This window comes from Microtus pennsylvanicus, chromosome 11, assembly GCF_037038515.1.
Source record: "Microtus pennsylvanicus isolate mMicPen1 chromosome 11, mMicPen1.hap1, whole genome shotgun sequence".
Taxonomy (NCBI): domain Eukaryota; kingdom Metazoa; phylum Chordata; class Mammalia; order Rodentia; family Cricetidae; genus Microtus; species Microtus pennsylvanicus.
In genome coordinates, this window is record NC_134589.1 from 17,227,426 (window position 1) to 17,249,603 (window position 22,178).

At 48.7% G+C, this 22,178-nt stretch overlaps 1 protein-coding gene, 1 long non-coding RNA gene and 1 pseudogene across 2 annotated transcripts; 1 reads left to right on the forward strand and 2 right to left on the reverse strand.

Annotated features, from left to right (window-relative positions):
• Positions 1 to 1,596: 1,596 nt before the first annotated feature.
• On the reverse strand, positions 1,597 to 4,818 carry Myl4 (myosin light chain 4). The gene is made up of 6 exons (XM_075942161.1): positions 4,584 to 4,818; positions 4,275 to 4,424; positions 3,856 to 4,029; positions 3,342 to 3,419; positions 2,586 to 2,630; positions 1,597 to 1,726 (listed from the first exon to the last, which is right to left on the reverse strand). The coding sequence occupies exons 1-5, from the start codon at positions 4,594 to 4,596 to the stop codon at positions 2,602 to 2,604; spliced, it is 444 nt and encodes a 147-aa protein (XP_075798276.1). The 5' UTR covers positions 4,597 to 4,818; the 3' UTR covers positions 1,597 to 1,726; positions 2,586 to 2,601.
• A 3,607-nt stretch (positions 4,819 to 8,425) lies between these two features.
• LOC142831773 (uncharacterized) lies at positions 8,426 to 12,227 on the reverse strand. The gene is made up of 3 exons (XR_012907072.1): positions 12,075 to 12,227; positions 11,688 to 11,838; positions 8,426 to 8,453 (listed from the first exon to the last, which is right to left on the reverse strand). It is a non-coding gene; the product is annotated as an uncharacterized LOC142831773 (long non-coding RNA).
• Positions 12,228 to 20,728: 8,501 nt separating this feature from the next.
• Positions 20,729 to 21,393, forward strand: LOC142831542 (RNA-binding protein RO60 pseudogene; annotated as a pseudogene).
• Positions 21,394 to 22,178: the final 785 nt, after the last annotated feature.

Here is a 22,178-nt window from a genome sequence, read left to right on the forward strand (position 1 = left end):
TCTTCACATGGCTAAACCCCCAACACCACAAAGGGCATGTATTGGTCAACTGTATAGGAAATGTCCTGAACGCTCCTCAGTGGACAAGATGACCCAGAAGCGGCAGCCACCTTAGATCTCCAGGACAGCTCACATGTGAGGAGACAGTATAACAGCGGCTTGAGTTCCTGTGGGTTTGAGCAGAATAGCAACGCCAGTGTCCTGGACCCCGCTGGGACAGAGAAGAATGAGTGCGCATCCATCTGTTGTCGGAGTTGTTATTGTTATTGTTTCTAAAGATTTTAAAGATTTGTTTCCTTTTTTTCCTTTTATGGTTGGGGCATGCTAGGGTTTTGGGGGGGTTGTTTTGTTTCATTTTTCAAACAGGTCTCTCTATAAACCCCTGGTTGTCCTATCACTCACTATGTAGGCCAGACTAGCCTGACTCACAAAGATCTGTGTGTGTGTGTGTGTGTGTGTGTGTGTGTGTGAGAGAGAGAGAGAGAGAGAGAGAGAGAGAGAGAGAGAGAGAGATCAGAAGACGGTATTGGATCCCCTGGAGCTGGAGTTACAAGTGGGTGTGAACGTCTGATATGGATGCCAGGAACTAAATCTGGAGTCCCCAGGATGAGCAGCAAGCACTCTGGACCACGAGTCATCCCTCCAGGCCCACAGTGCAAAGGTTCTTAACATTGCTGCAGTCATTTGAATGTGATTGGCCCCTAAGCCTATTGGGAGTGGCACTGTTAGGAGGTGTGGTCTTATTGGAGGAAATGTGTCACTGTGGAGGTGGCCTTTGAGGTTTCATATATGTTCAAGGCATACAAAGTGAGACAGACCACTTCCTGTTGCCTGAGAGTCAGATGTAGGACTGACTCTCAGTTCCAGCACCATGTCTGCCTGCTTGCCGCCATGTGCCACCTTGATGATAATGCACTAGACCCCTGAAACTGTAAGTCACCCCATTTAATGTTTCTCTTTATAAGAGTTGCTGTGGTCATGGGCTCTTCACGGCAATAGACACCCTAATTAAGACAACAACTGAATTGATTAAAAATGGCTATCCTGCTAAAGTCTGTATTCTAGATGTTTAATCACATTTTTTAAAGGGGATCTAATGTAATTACACATACTAAGCAAGTGTTGAGCTAACACTTTTTTTTTAAAGCAGGCTGTATGTAGCCCATGGCTCCATGTAGCCCAGACTGGCCTCAAACTCGCTATGTAACTCACCATGGTCTGATCCTCCTGCCTCTCTACCATGGTGATCACAAGTGTGTGTTTCCGTGTTTGATATGATTCAAAGGAGCAGAAGAAGCAAGGACCCCGTAAGGGAGACTGACAGCCCCAGGTGTTCCTTTTCCCACTTTCGACTTAAGGGTGACAAAGTAGAGAAGGAGCTTTGGAGGGGGGTGAGACCCCTGGGGCCTCAAGCTGCAGGCCCCTCAAGGGCCTCTTGCTCCCGTGTCTGATGCTATTACCTTTCGTCCTTGTCCCCCTGATCCCAGATCCAACCCTTTTCTCAAGAACACGAGGCCTCGGTGACATTATCACACACGCGCACACAAATGGACTCCATCGATGGGTTTTAAAAAGCAGTCGAGGGATTGGTGAGACTCGGTGCTAGGCTGTTTATTCACAGGGAAGGCCGTAGGTCTGAGAGGTTGTGGAGCTGCGGTGTGGCGTGAGTCCAAGACTCTGTGACAGCCATCACGGGTCTCTCGCTCTCTCACCCAGGACCAAGCACCTGAAGAACAAACGTGCTAGATGAAGAGAGATTGTCACCCTGCCACACCCCATGCCCTTTCACAGCCCCACACCATGGGGAGGGCCCTACACCAAGGGACTGAAGTAAAGGACATAAGTCACTTGGGGTGTCATACCCCAAGAACCTGTGCTGGGCCCAGGCCTCAGAGACCTAGGGAGAGGCAAGGGGCAGAACAGCAAAGATCAAAACAAGCCATGTCCTGTTTGGCTTTTTTGTTTTGGGTTTTGCTGATGTTGTTTTGCCTGCATGAGTTGTTTGAGAAAAAGAACCTCAGTCAAGAAAATGCCTCTATCAAATTGCCTGTAGGTGAGTTTGTAGGGGTTGTTTTTTGTTGTTTGGTTTGTTTTTTTGTTTTGTTTTATTTTGTTTTTTGTTTTGATTAATAATTGTGGGAAGTCCCAGTCCACTAGGGGAAGTGCCACTCTGGACACCCCTGGACACCCCTAAACTATGTAAGAAAGCAGGACAAGCAAGCCATGAGGAGCAAGCCAGTAAGCAGCCTCCATGGCCCCTGCTTCAGGCCCTGCCTTCAGGTTCCTGCCCACCAAGCTCCTGCCCTGGCTCCCACAGTGATGGAGTGTGACCTGAGAGTTGCAAGCTGAATAAACCCTCTTCCCCAAGTTGCATCTGGTTGTGGTGTTTTCTACAGCAATAGAACCGCTAACTAAGACAAGGCAAAAGACCAGGGGCAGGGGGCTGGGCAGGAGAGGAATGGGCTAGAACCAGCACTAAGCTGGGAGCCCCAGGCCGCCCTCCTATCTTGGCTCCACAGACCTGGCACAGAAGACTTCTGAGCCTTGTGACATAGAAAGGACCTTGAGGAAGAGGCAGAACTCACCCTTGAGAAATCTGCTCTATCCAGACATGATGTGCTTGACAAAGGCTAGGAAAGAAATCGAGAATCAGTCATACAAAGTGTCCCTCGGAGCTCCGCCCTCCTCTCCGCAGCTTCCTGTCCCCCACCACCACCCTTCCAACCTTGCCATGCCCTTTCTGTAGGTGGTAATGCTCTTACTGGAGGGTCGTGGAGAGGACAGAAGAGGGGAAAGACCTAAACTCTGCTAGATGTCCCCTCTGTGCTGACATTAGACAGATGACATGAACGACATCATCACCATAGAGTCCCACAACTTACAAAATTGTCAGCATGCCCCTCCCCCCATTTGAGGCTCAGAGACAGCAAGTGACTTGATCAAAGTCACACACATGGCTTATCACAAGGTCCTGGGCCAATAAGATGGATGGATTGTCACAGAAGCCTAATGACCTGAGTCTAGTCCCTTGGAACCAATGGCAGAAGGAAGTATTGATTCCTGAAAATTATCTTCTGACCTCTGAACACACATGTGTGCCCATACCAACATTTATATCATACATATATACACACACAACAACAATAATATATATATATATTTTTTTAACGCCCCTGCTGTTATATCAGATATTCACTCCCAAGATGGAAAAAAAAAACAGCTCCCAGTGAGAATTTGCCACAGCCCATGGGAGATGCACATCTGCAGCCTCTGGGCTGGCCAATCCCATCCCACACCCCCCTCTTACCCTGGGCACCCTGGGAAGCCAAAAAGAACCATACCTTCATAATTGATGCAGCCATTGGCATCCTCCTGCCCAGACAACAGCTGCTCCACCTCCGCCTCGCTCATCTTCTCCCCTGGGGGTGTGGGAACGGAGTTGTAATGACAAGGGGCAGAGAAGGGGAAGGAAAAGACAGAAACACTCAAAAGGCTTAGAGTCCCCCGGATCTGAGAAAAGTCTAATGCCAAGCCTTGGCAAAGGTTCGGGAAGGTACGGCTCAAGTCTCTCAGGGCCCAGCACCAGTGGCGAAGGGAAGAAAGCTTGAGTCCACAGCAGGCCTCAGGAGTAACCCCTGGTCTGCCAACTCTTCTCTCCCACCCCTGGTGCTTGCTAGGCAAACCCACATCCTGGGGTAGATGGGCAGGGGTTTCCCACAGAGGCCAGGGAAACAGGCCCTGGATTAGAATTTGCCAGATACAGGGACCCTTAGATAAGCCCCATCCTATGCCACTTGGCCCCTCTTATACTTCAGCTACTTTCAGGCGGTTTTGGTCCCTGCCCAGCTGACATACCCAGAGTAGCAAGGACGTGTCGGAGCTCCGCCCCCATCACCGTGCCGTTGCTTTCCTTGTCAAAGACCCGCAGCCCCTCCACGAAGTCCTCATAGGTGCCCTGCTCCTTGTTGCGGGAGATGTGCTGCAGGATGGGCAGGAACATCTCGAAATCCAGAGTCTTGGAACTCATCTCTGCATGGGCAGACAGAGAACACCACTCAAGTAGATGCTCTGGGGAGGAGAGGCCAAGGGGCCTTCCCACCCCTGACATCACCTAGGGCTTAGGGTGAGACACACCGTCCATGACAGGCAGAGTCACGGAGATAAGCCAACAGAATTGGAGGGAAAAAATGTATCCATGTAACTCTGCACTGGTTCCAGTTATTAGACCATTCGGTATTGGCGCTGGAATACTTAGACATTAATCCCACACTAACCTTCAGGCTTGGGTTTGCCCAAAAGACGCAGCACCTCTGCGTTGGTGGGGTTCTGGCCCAGGGCCCGTAGCACGTCCCCACACTGCCCATAGGTGATCTTCATCTCTCCAGTTGGAGTCCGGTCAAACAACGAAAAGGCCTCTTTGAACTCTGTAGAGAGACACGCAGCTACGGCCTCCTGCCCCGAGAGAAGGCAGCGGCTGTGACTTGCTCACTGGAGTAGTTAAAGAATGTAGCAGTTCCCTTAAGCCACTGTTCCAGGCTGTTCTTGAAGCTGCTTTAACCCCATCTTCTGACAAGCAAGCTCACCTGGGAACCCCATGACTTATCCAAGCACTGGTCTCTGGCTCCCTTCTCCCGGTCAGTTAGAGAATTGGCCAGTTCCCTGCTTCTCCACACCCCACATCCTTCCCCTGGTAGAGGCAAGTCGCTTATGCCTGCCAGGAAGGTTTCCCTGATTTTCAGTTTGGCTCTGCCTAGAAGAGCAGGAAAAAGCCAGGCCAGTCTCAGTTCCCTCCAGCTCCGCCCACTATCCCTGTCACTGTGAGTGTCCTGGAAGGTGACAGGACGCTGAGACAGCTTATGAAGTGATAAGACCTTTTCAAAAGTCAGCTATTATCAGTACTGCTTGTTCCCAACTGCAAGAGTCAGTCAAGGTGACTTTGGGGCCACAGTCAGATCACACCAGGCCTGCCGCTGATCTACCGGTGGGTTTTGGTAAAATGACACTTCTGTGGGTCCTCTGGTTCTTAGCTGTAAGAGAGGACACAGTGGGGCTGGAGAGATGGCTCAGAGGTTAAGAGCACTGGCTGCTCTTCCAGAGGTCCTGAGTTCAATTCCCAGCGACCACATGGTGGCTCACAACTATCTGTACTGAGATCTGGCGCCCTGCTCTGGCGTACGGGCATACATCGAGGCAGAATGTTGTATACATAATAAATAAATAAATATTTAAAAAAAATAGAGGACACAGTGTTCACCTGCATATATGACTGGTGGGATCAGAAAGTGTGCCAAGTGTGTGGCTAACAGGGGTAGAGAACAGACCAAGGTGGCTCCCATGTCTCCTGCCTCTGGCGCTAACTCAGTAAAAAAGAGACCTGACACACTGAACAGGCACCTAAGGGGAAAGGCCAAATTAAGACACCCCTGGGCCCTTTGTAAACAGCCTTACTTCTTCATCAGCTTGTTCATCAGGTCTCATGTAGCCCAGGCTGACCCCAAATGTGCTAGGTAGCAGAGGATAACCTGGTACCTCTGATCCTCCTGCCTCCGCCTCCCAAATGCCAGGATTACAGAGATGTGGCACCGTGTCTAGCTAATTCTCCATCTATCTGGATTTGGTTACTTTATTAGAATAATGTGAACTGGTAGGGGCCCTGAAGTCACCTCAGGCCTTTGACAAAGAAGCAGACAACCTCAAGTGACAGCACACTGTGGTAGCTAACGGGGCAGCAAAGCATCCCATGGCAGAAGCACTGTTCTAGAAGACTATGCAAATCTGGCAGGGGAAATCAGAGCAGAGTCAACAGCTGGAAGCTGGTTCCTGCGGGGGTAAAGCAGCTCAACAGCGAGCTACTGTAGAGGGACGAGGGACGGGTGGCCACCTCAATCCTTTCCAGGTACTTAGAACTGCTTGCTTCCCTAAAGGCTGCATATGAATTACTTACAAATTATTCCACCGTCAAAGCAGAGTACCTCAGACTTACTTACAACTCTTCCTGCTGGGGATCCCAGTGACCACATGAAAGATTTAATGCTTGGAATTACTACTAGGAATAACAGAGCCATTGGGGCAGGAACAACCCTATCAAGGGACAGCACACTGCAGTAATGAGGCAGCTGCCCCCTGAGACAAAGAGCCCCATGGTGGAAGCCCTGTTCTAAAAGGTTGTGCAGATCTGGCAAGGGGTCAGAGAAGAAGTCAACAGTTGGAAGCTGGTTTCTCTGTGGGAGGAGGTATAAGGAAATTGGAGCCATAGCTCCCAGAAAATGCAAAGCTTAGAAAAATGTGGTAACTAGCTCCAGAGAGATGGAGGATGGATGTAGACAAGATGCTGAATTATCACAAGACTTCTGAACTGGAAAGAACCAAATAGCCTCGCTTTGAATAATAGAAAATTAGGTTTTATAGAAGAGACGCCTGGGCTAGAGAGATGGCTCCGTGGTTAAGAGTGCTTAAATCTGTCAGACACAATTTAAAACCCAACACCCACATCGGGCAGCTCACAAAAGCCTGTAAATCCAGCTCCAAGAGATCTGATGTCTGCTTCTGACCTCCATGAGGGCATATGTAAGCACACATAAATAAAACGAACCAGGAAGACGAGGCGGGGGAGGGCAAACATCGTATGGCTCATCGTGGAAGAACTGGCGACAATAAAGCAGTCTCCTGCTTCCCCAAGAATGCCCTTTTCACTGTAACACAACCAAACCATCAGCTGGGGCTTGGGGATGTGGCTCAGGCAGGAGAGAGCTTGCCTAGCAGGGGCGAAGTCCTGGGTTCAATCCCAGCACCACATAAACCAGGTGTGGTCATACACACTTAGAACCCCAGCACTTGGGAGGTGGAGGCGGGAGAATCAGAAGTGTGGAGCTATTGTCAGTTAAAAGGGAATTTGCAGCCAGGCTGAGTTAATTAAGACCCTGTCTTAAGAGAGAGGTGGGGAAAGGAGGGAGGGAAGGAGGGAGGGAGGGAGGGAGGGAGGGAGGGAGGGAGGGAGGGAGGGAGGGAAAGAAAGAGGAAGGCAGGCAGGAAGAAAATCACTCCCTAGCTACAGCTTCACCAAAAAGCAAATGAAGAGACAACAGGGATGAAACCTAAAGAAGAAACCTTTGTAACCCCCCGGGAAGAGAAGGGGCTTCAGAGAGAGAGTGTTTAAATTTACAGAGAGCTACCCCGGGAGAGCAGAACTCAAGCAGCTGTCTTGGCGAGCTTCCACCACGATGATTCCCGTGGGAAACGAGGCGCTAATTATTGAGTGAGTTTCCAGTCCTCGCTGGTGCCGTGGGGTTGAAGTACCTACAGATGCATGCGTTTAACTAGAAAGCACTAAGAATTCCATGGCGTCTACAAAATTATCACCTACAGTGAGACTCCATGGCCTATAACAGAAACAGACTCCTGTCACCAGCCTCGAAACGCATGTGCCGGTTCTCATGTTCTGTGTGTGAGGAACTGATACGGCTTTCTCAGAGGAAAACTGCCAGGAGCTATCATTACCCTTACCACGCAAAGGCAGACATCTTTCACCCAGTGCTAGGGAGACCACTGGAGAAAAGATGCTAATGCCCCCTACATGGAGACAGCATGAAGGTCTCTCTGATTATGCAAGTACATCCTTGTGTGAGAAATCCCAAGATTTCTCTCTCTCTCTTTTTTTAAAGGTTATCTTTTTTAATTGCGAGGGTGTGGGGTCCATATGGGTTACAGGTGGTTGTAAACTGCTCTGGGAAATGAACTCAGGTCCTCTGCAAGAACAGTGCACACTTCTAACCACTGAGCCATCTCTCCAGCCCCTTGAGATTTATCCTAAACTTGCATTGACTGACGATTTATATAAGATTGGGAAAACCTCAATTGTCTATGTTGAAAAATGAAAGAGTTGGTAACAGAGACCACAGATGGACCAAGTACCCACAAGTCACTCCTGGCCCCGCCACCAGGGAAGGTAGACATGTCGCAGAGTTTCTTCATGATGAAGGAGGGAGAGCCCATTAGCTCAGGAGTATTTCCAGTATCAAGAACAGAGAGAAGGGCTTCCAAATATCCTCACAGATTGGGGTGGGGGGATCGAGGGGGTGGGGTAAAGGCGGCAGCATCAACTGTATCTCAACCACTCTGCAAGGACAGCTAAAATCAAAGGTCTAGAGTAAGATACCCAGATTCACATCCTGGACCCACCACTGCTGGCCCCGTGAGAATGGACAAGACACCCAAAGTCTCTGAGCCTCATTTTTACTACCTGTGAAACAGCAGCAGTGATAGGTGCTATACCTCACAGGATCGTTTGAAGAATGAAGTGACTTGATCCACTTAAAGCGCCCAGGACTGGGCCTGGTGGGCCTGCTGGGGTGACAAGAGGGTTGCCACAAGGACCCCTACTCCTTCTCTGGAAAACGCAAGAGAACACGGAGTCTTCAACACTCACCTTCGATCTGGTCGGCACTGAAGTCTATCTGTAGGGAAAGAAACACAGGAGTGAGGGCAGGGAATGCTGATGGCTTCCAAAGGGGAGGATCACCTCCAGCAGGCCACTGCTGAAGAGGGAAGGACACCGGACCGAGTGTAAGCCAGTCTCCTGATGAACGGGCCAAAGCTGGAAATCTATGACATAGTGCACCCTTCATGGCTCTCTCAGAATCGAGAAGGGAAGGGAGAAGGGGTGGAGCTGGCAAAATGGTTCTACAATTAAGAGCCATCGCTGCCCTTCGAGAGGAGCCAAATTCAGTTCCTAGCACTACATGGTGGCTCACACCATCTGAAACTCCAGTTCCAGGGGTTCCAATGCTGCCTTCGGGACTCCAAGGGCAACAGACACGCACACGGTATACATACATACATGTGGACAAGAGAGTCATACACATAAATGAATCTTAACAAGAAATCACCGTCAAGAGGAAACAAAAGAGAAGTTAGCTACCTACACTGTAGTCCCAGAGCCTACAGTGACCCGTGTTACAGTTCCTTTGTGTCTACAGCAACTTCCTTCTCACCCTAGACAGCCATGGACAAGCCGCTCTCCCTGTCACCCCCAGCACCCCCCTAGTTCACAATGCCCTGACTAGATGTGCTTCCTCTGGCTTTGGGTGCTCACTACTGTTCATTCTGGAACCCCCTCCCACCTCACTGACTGAAGCCTTCCCTTCCCCCATCCCACACCGTCTTCCTCTCAGGCACTCTAGTGAGATCCTGGGTTCTTTGTTACTGCCTGTCTGTGCCTATCTCAATAAAACCAGGTCCCTATCCCCCACACACACACACGGGGGTCGAGACTTTTATTATCACTAAAGTGTTTGGTATATAGTAGGTACTCAAAAATAGCGTGTTGAGGGCTGGAGAGATGGCTCAGAGGTTAAGAGCATTGCCCGCTCTTCCGAAGGTCCTGTGTTCAATTCCCAGCAACCACATGGTAGCTCACAACCATCTGTAATGAGGTCTGGTGCCCTCTTCTGGCCTGCAGGCATACACACAGACAGAATATTGTATACATAATAAATAAATAAATATTTCTTTAAAAAAGGAAAAAAATAGCGTGTTGAATGAAGAAATGGATTTGGGGTGCCCATCCCCCAGCACACATGGTTGTGCCCAGGTGGGAAGTTCTGGAAACTGAACTGAGGTGACTGAGCGTGAGTGATCGTTTTAACAGTTTTGGATGACAGTTCAGTGTCTTTTCCCACTCTGCCCTGCCCTGGCCTTCCATTCCCTAGTGGTGCTGGGTGCCACCCCTGAGGCATTTCACGTGCCACCAGGCCACGCCCCACCTCTTCTTCCAGAACTGACACCACAGGGGTTCAGTCAGGAGACCACAGCCGAGAGTGGTCTTGCCAAGTGCGGAGGTCAATGGGGCAAAGCGAGGTCTACACTAACCCTGCAGGGGAGAGGGAGCTTGCCTTGCTTTGTGATGCTTTCTGTCCCAGGACTAGACACACACACACACACACACACACACACACACACACACACACACACAGATGCACTCAGCCTGACCACATGGTTATCATGACACCATGGGCTCAGGTTTGTCTCTGCTCTCATTGCAGTCAAGGGATCTTATAAACAAAGGAACTGGGCAATATATGTGTGAGCGGGGATTGGCTCCCTGAGTGGAGGGGAGTGACAGCTGAAATGGGGGGAGAGCTCATTTGATGCCACTGGGAAGCTGTCCAGACAACAGGCACCAAATATGGAGTTTAATCTGACAAATCAGAAATAAAGGCAAGGGGGGCTCCTGGGGGCACAGATGCTCAGCTTTAGGGAAGACAGATGATGCAGAAAGCCCCCAGGTACTATGGGGGGCTTCCACTACTCTCAGTTTCCCCACAAGGAGTCACGCAACCAAGTCTAGGCATGGAGCAACTTCCTTCATCCCTTTGACAAGTCAATCCTGCTAACCCCCTGGGAGGGCTAACAGGGTCTTGACTCCCTCGATAAAGGACTGTCTGAAGTCTCCGATGTGAGTTCGATCCTCAGAAGACTATAGAAGCCCACACAACTAGAGCCTTGGGTTCAGGTTCTCTGCCTGTGTGTCACAGAACCTTGTTCTGTACTTCTCATCTCCCCCCAGCCTTGTCCTGTGAGATCCCCTAGGGGGCCCCCCACTCCAGACCTGATATTAATAGCTCTTCGTTCCAGGAGCCACTTGACGGCTCCCAGCCCAGTGCCAAGTCTTCAAACTGCTCCTCTCTGGAAGCTCAGGCCCCCTCCTTCCCAGGCCCAACCCTTCCTGGTTCATTCCTTCAGCAGCTGGGACAGATGGCTGGGAGGCCTAAAATGACAGTCAGTCAACAGGGGCTCATACCAGTTCCAGGGAGGGGCGGAGGGCCATTACCAGCCAGATGAAGGGAGCAAGATGAAAGACTAAAGAAAGAAGGCTCAGCTTCCTACCCAGGGTAGAGGAGTCTCAGGCAGGAGTGAGCCCGTCAGCCTGTGCCCATGAAAGAGTGGCCCACCAGTGTAAGGCCCTAGGCTGCTCCTGTCTTCTCTGCCTCTTTCCAACTGTGTATTTATGGTGAAGGTTCCCACGCTCCGGCACACTAGAGGGCCCCACTGGCTGCTCACACCCCACTCCAGCTATACCACTGGTTGCTATTATGTGTCTATTTTTCATAAACATACTCCACCTCTCGGGGCTAGAAGAATAATTTAATGGTTAAGAGCACTCGCTGTTTTTCCAGAGGACCAAGGTTTGGTCGTCACCACCCACATGGCATCTCACAATCTGTAACTCCAGTTCTTCAGGACCCAACACCCTCTTCTGGCCGTAGGCACTGAGTACATGTGTTACACAGACATACATGTGGGTAAAACACTCCCACAGAGAGAATAAAATAATAGATTGTAAAAGATATAATCATCTCCCACTTTAGGTAAAGGCTGATTTTTGCTTCACCGTCGTTCCCCCACACAATGTTTTACAAAAGCTGGCTAGTTGCATCTACCACCATCTTGGATTCTGCTCCACTAATCAGGAGTGGCCTGACACCTGTGCACAGAGCAACGCCCTGTTGTTCAAACAGAAAGCCTCTGAGTCTAGTTCTGGTTTTACTGGCCCTTGGAGCTATGACATAGGGCACGGATGCCATGGTCCTCACGTCTGTCTGGCCTGAGAGAAACAGATCCCTCAGCAACAGAGAGAATAGGAGCCGGTGCTCTCTCTACCCATACCTGATGGGCCGAGATTCACTCACCTTCACACTCTTGGGGTCAAAGGCAGAGTCCTTGGCAGGCTCAGGAGCTGGGGCAGGGGCTGGAGCAGCGGCGGCTGGCTTGGCAGCCTCCTTCTTAGGTTCAGGTTTCTTGGGAGGCATGTTGTCTTGGGAGCTCCAGTGGAGGTGGGACCTAAAAAGGAAGCAAAAGAGGAGAGGTAGCCCCTGAGAGAGAAGAGGGAAGACTGGAAGGCCTCCCTCTGCTTTTATCCTGGGCAGGAGCCCCCACAGAGGGGCTGGGTGAGAGCGAGGGCAACGGCTGCAGGCTATAAAAGGAAGAAACAGCAGCAGGGTGCAGCTGACATCTCAGCATTGTCACCAGTTAGGGGCCACCAGTTCCCTCTCCACTCCCCCTCCCCATACACACACCTCACTCCTCACAGCCTGCACCTCTGGAGCAGATGGATTCTTTCCTGCCAATTGGTGGAAACCAGAGAGGGGGCAGGAAAACAGACCCTCTCCTAAGCGCCAGAGTGGTCAGAGAGAGATGAGCTGACCTGAGCCGTTGATAACCCTCACACATAGTCCAGGGTGACTGAGGCTTTTTTTAGCCCCTCCTGAGCAGAGGCAGCCCACTACACATTCCTTTGAAGCCAAGAGCTTTTAAGCTGAGAGCCCCAGTCTCTGCCCTAGAGGCTCAACTGGCCAGGCATGGAGCCCTGAGGCAACAGCTGGTCCAGCCAGCCCTGTTGTCCCCACACTCCCAACCCACAGGGCCAAACCCTGCATTGTCCAGGGCAGGCATTCGGGAACTCCACAGACTTCAACTCCCTAGATCCACCCTCCACCCGCAGTTGTTCTTTTAGCAAGTATTGCACATTTGTGCCCCGGGGGGATCCGGGTAAGAAACAGAGATATGGCAAAGTCCGGAGGCTAGAGATTAGAAACCTCAAGATCTAATGTTTGCTCGGTCTCTAACTCATTAGGCGCCACAGGAGCGCGCGTGTGTGTGTGTGTGTGTGTGTGTGTGTGTGTGTGTGTGTGTATGTTGCTTACCATGCACCAGGTACTACTGGATTCTATTCCTATACTATCTCATTAAATCTTCCATAATCCTAAAAGGTAGATACTATTAGTATACTGGGGACACACACACACAAATAACTTGGCCAAGGTCACTCAAATGATTAGCTGTGTGATCTGGGATTGGAGGACAGGCATACCTGATTTTAATGTGTATAGTTGAATAATTTATATTACAGTCTCATGTATATGAAAAAGAAACATGGGGTGGAGGTGACAGTAGGAAGGGCAGGATGATGCCTACCTGGCATCCTGACACTCAAGACAGGAACACAGGGATGGTGAGCTTGAGGCCCGTCTAGGTTATATAGCCAGATCATAGTTCAAAAAACAGAAAGAAGGGAAGGAAGGGAATGGGAGGTGAGAACCAGCCGTTCAAGAAGATCTAAAAGAAAAAAATGAAAGTCAACGATATTCAGAAAAACAACCCCCAAAAGTCTGTCTACCACACACCTGTGTTGAGCTGGATCTTTAGACTACAGCACAATTGGTAGCGTGCTTACCAATACACAAAGCCCTAGGTTCGATTCACAACGCCACATAAAACCAAACACTACGGTGACACCTGCTTGTAATCCCAGCACACAGGAAGGGGAGGCAGGAAAATCAGAAACAGGAAGTCATCCTCAGCTTTGTAGTGAGTCTAAAGCCAGCCTGGGTTACATAAATAAAGTAAAATAATAAAATAAAAATAAAGATTACCAGTTGGGAGAAGTAGAACATATCTGTAATCCCATCAAAAGGTTGACATAGGAAGACCGAGATTTCTGACCTGGGCCACATAAAAAGATTCTGTCTCAAACAACAAGAAGCCAAAATCCGTAGAATAGTTCCAGTTGCGCTCCGAAGCCTCCAGTTCCAGGTACCCTGGAGCCAAACACCTGCCCCTTCCCCAGTTCCCTAAACACAGCCCCAGATCACTATGAATGCCTTTAGTGTACCCTGGGGCTCAGATTACCTTGCGCCAGACAGCCTTCCTAGAGAAGAATCTAAGACCCAGAGGGACTTTGAGATGCTCAGATGCTGTCTGCACTGGGTTGGCTAAATCAACTCCAAGTGTGTGTGCTGTCTTATACCACACTGTCCCTTCCCACGGCCTGCCTGCACCTATGCTAGTCACTGCTGAGCAAAGAAACCTTCAAGGGAAACTGAGGCCGGAAAAATTACCAGAAGTTGCCCCCCAAACTAAAGAAAGACTGAAACTCAGTCCAGGTCCATCTCTCTTTTCAAGGTGCCTCTACCCTCACCTTTGTCTCACTTCCCTTTCCTCCCACCTTTTAGACATGACGCCTGAAGGCCATGGAGGTGGTGCTCTAGGAAGATACCCCTGCTATCAAAGCTGTCAGCTTGAGTTCTGTCCTCGGAGTCCACCAGGTGGTAGGGAGAACTGATTCCTCAAGCTGTCTTCTGACCTCTGTTCCCACAAACACAAAGTAATTAGTCAAGCCAGGTGGTGGTGGCGCACAGATCTCTGTGAGTTCAAGGCCAACCTGGTCTTCAAGAACTAGTTCCAGGATAGGCTCCAAAGCTACAGAGGAAACCCTGTCTCAAAAAATCAACCAACCAACCAAACAAACAAACAAAACAAAGAAATTAGTTAATTAATCTTTTTTCAAATCCAACCCCTTGCCAACTCAAGACTTGCATCCTTTTCTATGCCCTGCAAGTCCCCTCCCAGACCTCTTTCACTTGGGCTGAAGTTAGGTGTCTGGGGATGAGGAAAGAAAATAAGAAACACAGTCCCTTCAGTCTCTGCTGCCCCCTCCCGCTCCTCCCACTTCCAGCCGCTTTCCTGGACAAGCATCCTGGAGTGTTTGTATGGAGAAAGATCTATAGACTTCCCGGGGAAGCTAACTCACCAGCCACAGAATCTCTGTGGGCCACAGCCAGCTGGCCTCCTACATGAAACTTTCGAAACACGTTCAACAGAATCCTAGTGCCAGGACTTTCCTCTGGTACCAAGGGATGGAGAAACCAGGTCTGGGGGCTTCCCTCTACCACCAGCTGTTAAGCAGCACCCTTTCCTGTTGGGTTTGGTTTGGGTTTTTACAGTTATTTGTTTATTTTGGTTGGGGAGAGGCAAGCCATGGGCATGTGGAGGTCAGAAGACAACGTGCAGGGGTTGGTCCTCTCCTTACACCGCGTGGGTTCCAGGAATCGAACTCAGGTTGCTGGGCTTGGCAGCAGATTACTTTTGTCTACCGAACCATCCTCCTGGCCTTTGTGTATTTAATTTGATTTGATTCTTTAATTTTTATTAAATGAATTTTATTTTCATTTTGAACTTTTTGAAGATTTTATTCTAAAATTGTGTGTGTGTGTGTGTGTGTGTTTATAGATGAATTTTTCTTTGGGCCACCAGCTCACAAGAAATGACACAGAGACTTATTACTAATTATAAAAGTTTGGCCTATAGCTTAGGCTTGTCCTACTAGCTCTTATAACTTAAATTAATGCATATCTTTTCTTCTGCACTCGTTTACATGGCTCAGTGACCTTTACTCTGTACTGGCCATAGCACTTCCTCTCCATCTGGCTGACGACTCCACCTTTCTTCTTCCCAGAGCTCTCCTGTCCAGAAGTCACTGCTGTACTTCCTGCCGAGCTATTGGCCATTTAGCTCTTTATTAAACCAATCACATCTTCACACAGTGTACAGGAATATTCCACAACACATGTTTACAGGTAACTATGAGCTGCCTACCATGCCTGCTAGGAACTGATCTCAGGTCAACTGTAAGAGCAGTGTGTGCTCTTAACTACAGAGCCATCTCTCAGGACTCATTGGGTCGTTTTTGGTTTTGTTTTTCTGAGACAGAGTCTCACTATGTAGGATAGGCTGACCTAAAACTCATAATGTAACCCACGCTGGCCTCAGACTTATGACAATGACAATCCTCCTGTCTCAGCCTTTAAAGTACTGCGATTACAGACACAAACCATTATTCCAGGCTTCCTTGTGTGTGTTTATTTATTTATTCGTGTATGTGTGTATGTCTATCTGTGTGTGTGTGTCTTGTGTTTGTGTGTGTCTCTCTGTGTGTGTATGCCCAATTTCCACCGTATTTTCTGAGACAGAGTCTGTCACTGAACCTGGAGCTCAGTGATTGGCTAGACTGGCTGGCCGTGAAACTCAGGAGATCCAACTGTCTCCAAACCACACACACCCAGGACTGAGGTTACAAGTATGGTACAAGTGGCAGGTGAAGATCCGAATTCAGATTCTTACTCTTGCCCTGTGTCTTAGTCACTATCGCTGTGAAGAAACACTATGACCACGGCAACTCCTATAAAAGAAAGCATTGATTAGGGGCTTGCTTACAGTTTCAGAGGCTTAGTCCATTGTCATCATGTCAGGGAATATGGTGACATGCATGGTGCAGGAGCAGCAGCTGAGAGCTAAATACCCTGATTCGCAGGCCAAGAGGTGAGGGGTGAGTCTAACACGGGCTTTCGAAAGCTCAAAGTCCACCCAATGACACACTTCCTCCAACAAGACCACACCTCCTAATCCTTCTAATCCTTTCAAATAGTGCCACTCCCTGGTGACTAAGCCTTCAAATATATGAGCCTGTGGGGGGCACCACATCTAAACCACCACACCTGCAAGCACTTTACCCAACGAACCATCTCCTTCCTGTGTGTTTCACATACTCAGCTTCTCACAAACATTTTCAAAGAAATAGTTTGACTATTTTACATTTTTTTACATAACCAATGAACAAAAAACTCTCACCTGCTGACCATTTTAAACACCAACCATTTTTGTCATTCTAGAAAGAAATGGACTCACGTGAGCCTCAAAAGGCAGGCCTAGGAGGCTGTTTTACTTTTCTTGCTTTTTGGGGTGTGGCTTTGTGTTTTGTTTTGTTTTGTTTTTTTAATCTGGGCAGGGAGGTGGATCAGAGGTAGATCACCTGTCCATCATTTATGAAACCCTAAGTTCAGTTCCTAGCACCATAAAAAAAAAAAAGAGTGGGGTGGGGAGAAGGTGGGAGGAGTGGGAGGATGGGAGGGAGAGGGAACTAGGATTGTTTTAAATACATATAACCAGAATGGTCTGTTTTATGTGCCATAAAGTTTTTTTTTTTTAATTATCTAGAGGGGCTGGAGAGATGTCTCTGCAGTTCACAGCAGTTGTTGCTCTTCCAGAGGACCAGAGTTTGGTTCTCAACACCCACATCAAGGGGCTCACGGCTGTTTTTAACTCCAGCTCCAGGGGACTCAATGCCGATGACCTCCTAGGGCACCAGCACTCAAGTGCACATAATCCAAGCAGACACACATACATACACATTTAAAACCATCAAAATAAATATTTTAAAAAGAAATCTGGAGGGGCTGGAGAGATGGCTCAGCGGTTAAGAGCATTGCCTGCTCTTCCAAAGGTCCTGAGTTCAATTCCCAGCAACCACATGGTGGCTCACAACCATCTGTAATGGTGCCCTCGTCTGGCCTTCAGGCATACACACAGAAAGAATATTGCATGCATAAATAAATAAATAAATAAAAAAAAAAAAAAAAAAAAAAAAAAAGAAATCTGGAGTGATAGAACATCAGGTCTGCAGGGCTCTCTAGAGCATGCTGTGGTATAGCTGAAGCCTTTTCTGCCATTTCCAGTACAGGGTCGTGACCTTTAACATCGCAAGCTACTGTGAGATTTGTGAGAAATAACATCCCAGCAAGAGATTTGAATTTCCCGTGAGTTCTCCAGGCAAAGGATGCCGGGCTTCTCAGAGTTCCTCAGAAACAGAGCCCTCCAGGAGACAGCGAGGTTCAGAGGAAGGAAGAACAGCGCATGGTGATGGTGGCTAAAAGGGCCGTGAAGTGTGGGTTTAGAAATGAGGAAGTACCAGTCAGAAAGGGATGGAGAGGGGCGGGGTGGCAGCTTAGAAAACAGCCTGTGAAATACTGCCTCGCAGAAAGCATGAGTTCCAAGGACCAGGCAGCCTGCTTCCTCAGAAGAAAAGCCAGATCGCCTGAGATCTGTGGCCATGGGGCACCCCAACGTGGGGCGGGGATGAGCATGTTATATGTTTCTTCTGACTCTCAGCAACCCCAGGAGAAAGGAGCCTGGCACTCTTGAAGCAATGGAAGAGCACTATGGTTTCTGGGAAGGAGCCATGTATGTGGTCAAGAGTCCCAACGAGACTCTTATCACCTGAACTCACTGTTTCAAGAGATTCCAGAAGCTGGAGCCAGAGACCCCACATTCTGATCCTCCTCATTCTGTTTCCCGATGGCTGATGTTGAATTTTCACCCATCAGCAGGGACTTGCCCCTCAGCACGTGTTTGCCAGTCTAAGACGAGAGGGCCCTGGAGAGTGAAGAGCTATCCCATGGACACTGGTAGCCTACACGCAACCTCTATGGGACTGGCTAGCAGCACCTGAGCCGGAGTGCCTCCATCATCCATGCTCCCACTAGATGGACTTCAAATGCAGCTGATTGAAAACGCATGTGATAGGATTTCCTGCCAGCCGGTGTTTGTGAGGTGTCGGCTCAGAGACATGCGCACTGAGATGGACTGTGTTCATCAGCACCCTCTTCTCTCTGCCTGTCACCTCTGACCACACTGTGTCTGTCCTGCCCTGAAAGAGATAGACTCTCCTTCCTGGGACTGAATGCTGCTGACGACAGTGCTGGCAGTTAATACTCTGTCACTGTCACCCTCCCTTCTCATCGGTGTCTCATAAGCCTGGATATCACAGGCACTGCCACAGTCAACAGCGCCTCCTTAATCCATGTCCATAAAGGAGCTGGCAGGAGAGGTCGAGGCCCGCTCGGGAGCCAGACTGGGTGGAAGCCCTGACCCAGCACCATGGGCTCGCCAGTTAACTTCTTTGTGCCCCAGGATTTCTCCACTGGAAAATGGAGCTGATAACTTCATAGGAGAGTTGTGATTAAATGACATGCTATCACTAGCTGTTTGTGACTCTTCCGTGTGTGTGTGTGTGTGTGTGTGTGTGTGTGTTGTATACATTTGGGTTTATGTAGAGGCCAGAGGTTGACATCAAGTGTCTTCCTCTATTGCTCTTCACCTTATTTTACCCATTTTTATTTATGTATGTGTGTACGTGTGCACACACGTGTGCATATGCACACACATGCGCCTGCCTGAGTTCCTATGTACCACAAGGGTGCTGGTGCCCAATGAGGCCAGATGAGAAAGTTAGATCACCTGTAACTACCATTGCAGTCAGTTGTGGGTACCTGATGTGGGTGCTGGGAACTGAACTTGACTCCTTTACAAGGATGGCTAAGCCAACTCTCCAGCCCCGTCTCCACTTTCTTTTTGTTGGTGGTGTTTGTTAGTTTTCTAGTTAGTTAGTTGGTTAGTCAGTTGGTTAGTATCTTAGTTAGGGTTTCTATTGCTGTGAAGAGACACCATAACCACAGCAATTCTTTTTTTTTTTTTTTTTTTTTTTTGGTGTTTCGAGACAGGGTTTCTCTGTAGCTTTGGTGCCTGTCCTGGAACTAGCTCTCGTAGACCAGGCTGGCCTCAAACTCCCAGAGATCCGCCTGCCTCTGCCTCCTGAGTCATTAAAGGCGTGCGCCACCACCGCCCGGCTCCACAGCAATTCTTATGAAGGAAAGCATTTAATGAGGAGGCTTACAGTTCACAAGTTTAGTCCATTAGCATCAATAGTGGGACATGGTAGCATGTAGGCAGACAAGGTGCTGGAGCTGAGTGTCCTACATCTTGATCAGCAAGCAACAGGAAGTGAACTGAGACACTGGGTGTGGCTTGAGCCAATATGGGACCTCAAAGTCTGCCTCTACAGTGACCCACTTTCTTTAACAAGGCCATACCCCAGCAGGGCCATTCCCTATGTGCTTATGGGACCAATTACATCCAAACTACTACAGATAGATAGACAGACAGACAGACAGACAGACAGACAAATAGTTTTGAGACAGGGTCTCTACCTCTACATAGCCCTGGCAATCCTAGAACTCACTATGTAGACCAGGCTAGCTTCAAACTCAAAGAGATCCATCCATCTGCCTCCAATTCCCCGGGGGCTGAGATTAAAGGCCTGTCTCCACACCTGGCTCCATTTTCTTTTTTGAGACAGGATCTCACTCCAAACATGGAGCTTGCCATTTTGGCTAAACTCGGGGTCCAGTAAGCCATCAGAATCCTCTGGTTTCTGCCCCTGACTCCAGCACTGAGCTTATAAGCACGGGTCACCACACCTGGTTTTACATGAGAGCTGAGGACCGAATTCAGATCTTCATACTCCACTGGGAAAGCCATTTCTGTGCACACCAGACAGGGCAGGCAAGGATGGGGGAAAGAAAGAACTGAGTCCCCAAAGCTGTCTTTTGACCCCCAAACACACACACTAAAAAGTTAGTGTGGTCTTTGCTCCCGCAGTTATAAAATACAGACCAAGAAATGGAAGATCTCTCAACGATCTCTTAGCCCTCTAGTGAAAGATCTGCCGCTCCTGACCAAATACGTTACAAAAGACTGGAAAGAAGTCCACAAACTGTGTGAAGAGAAAGTACTTTCTGTGGAGACCGAAAAATTATAAAAGCATCTGGAAGCTGTAGGAAAATGGAAGTGGAGAGATGAGCTGGAAGTCTTTGGCCTAATAGAGAAGCGTGAGTTACTTAACGACGTCTAATGAACCACTTCAAGTCTGAAGAAACGAGGAAGGCATTGTTGTCGGAAAGCTTCTGACTGCGTCCCTCAGGAATCTGGTAACAATGACAACTAAATTGGCTCTTGAACCAGGAGGTTCTGGAATATCTTTAGCCTGTGAAACAGAGCAATGAAAAGGCAGGGCGTGGCACATGCCTGTAATCCCAATGCTGGGAGGTGGAGACAGGCAGACCCCGGGATCACTGACCAGCCAGCCAAGTCTACATATGGTGAGTTCCAGGCCAGTGGGGAAAAAAGTTGGGCAGTGCCTGAGGAATGAGAGTGTCCTCTGCTCTCTACAAATGTGCGTCCCCACACCAACCCCAAGTACACATACGTACAAGTCCTTATGCATGTGCTTGCAAGCTCACACACACACACACACACACACACACATCTATTTCATATTTTAATTGCATCAAAAACTAATAAAGCAGGTCAGGAGTTCAGGAGAAAACTGAAGTGGTTCCCTGAGGAGTTATAAAATTATGAAAGTTTTGGATGATGCTTTCTATGAAAACATTTCAGACAGAGTCAGAGGGGAAGGCATTTCTGGTGTTGACAGCAGGGCTTCTATGAGATGGGGCTCTGATTAGTACATGTGAGGCTGGTGCAGTTGCTGCAGCCATGTTCTTGGTGGTCACGTGGACAGAAAATGATCCTTAGGTCATTGCTCTTTCAGATGAATTGGTATCACGTCCTGTGACTAGGTGCGACCTGAAGACAGCTTTTAACAGTCATGAGTCAAATCCCAGCAGGTGGAACTGATTGCTCCCCACAATGATCTGGGCTCAAGAGACAAACACAGTCACTTGTGTGTTCATCATGACCACTGGTGAGAAGTTTGCTGGAGAAGTGTGACCTGCGGTTGTTCTTGGGGAATACTGAAAGGAAACAGATGTTCCAACCCACTGATCTGAGGGATAGCGTCGATGTTTTATTGTTTCTGACCCAGATGTTACAGGCATGTTGGGCATGTGTGACTTTGACACTGGAACTCTTGGTGTAATGTGAAATTTCACATCACGTGTGATGTTTCTGTAACCTCTGCGTGACCTAGGAAGTCCACAGCCATCAGTGATCTCACCGATGACACACAGCAACTTCCCAGCTCACCGTGATCCAGTGAGAGACGATGGTCCATGTGCATAATGAAAACAGAGGAAGAAGGGACAGGAAGGGGTCCAAAGTCGTGTACACTGATTTGAGAACGAACGCTTCCTCTGCCTAGCAGACAGCGTCTTCCTAATGGATGCTGTAAAACAGGCAAGAGTTTTGCTCTGGTGACTGCGATGCTTGTGCTTGAAAGTAGCGAGATCCAAAAGCAGAGGTGATCCCACATCATGCCACCCATCCGAGCAGAGGTAATATTTGTTTAAATGTTTTCATTGGAAAAGACAGTTTTTAAGATGTCCATACCCCCAAATGCACCAGACACATGTTCTTCACAGAACATGAAACTCATACACAAACATTCGCTCACATTCACTCAGCTTCTTATGTGGGAGCTGGAAAGCTAAGTCAAGTCCTCATGCTTGCAGAGAAGGTTTTCTTACTTACTAAACCAGCTTCCTAGTCCTGGATTTTGCTTTTTTTTTTTAAAGACGATGTGTAACATAGCCCTGACTGGCTTCAGACTGTCTACTTAACCTTGAACTCCTGATCCTCCTGTCTCCACTTCCCCAAATGCTGAGATTACAGGCTTTATCCACCCATTGTGCCTGATTTCCAAATAGTGTATTTACAACACAAGAAAAATAGCAATGTCTCTTCAAGCCGACCATGGTAAATAATAAAGA

What these genes read in the sequence shown, in the direction of transcription:
- Myl4 (XM_075942161.1), bottom strand. An exon ending in ACACGTCCTTGCTACTCTGG is followed by an intron (nt 3,420 to 3,855) that starts GTATGTCAGCTG and finishes CCACACCCCCAG; the next exon opens with GGGAGAAGATGAGCGAGGCG. An exon ending in TGGCTGCATCAATTATGAAG is followed by an intron (nt 2,631 to 3,341) that starts GTATGGTTCTTT and finishes TTTCTTTCCTAG; the next exon opens with CCTTTGTCAAGCACATCATG.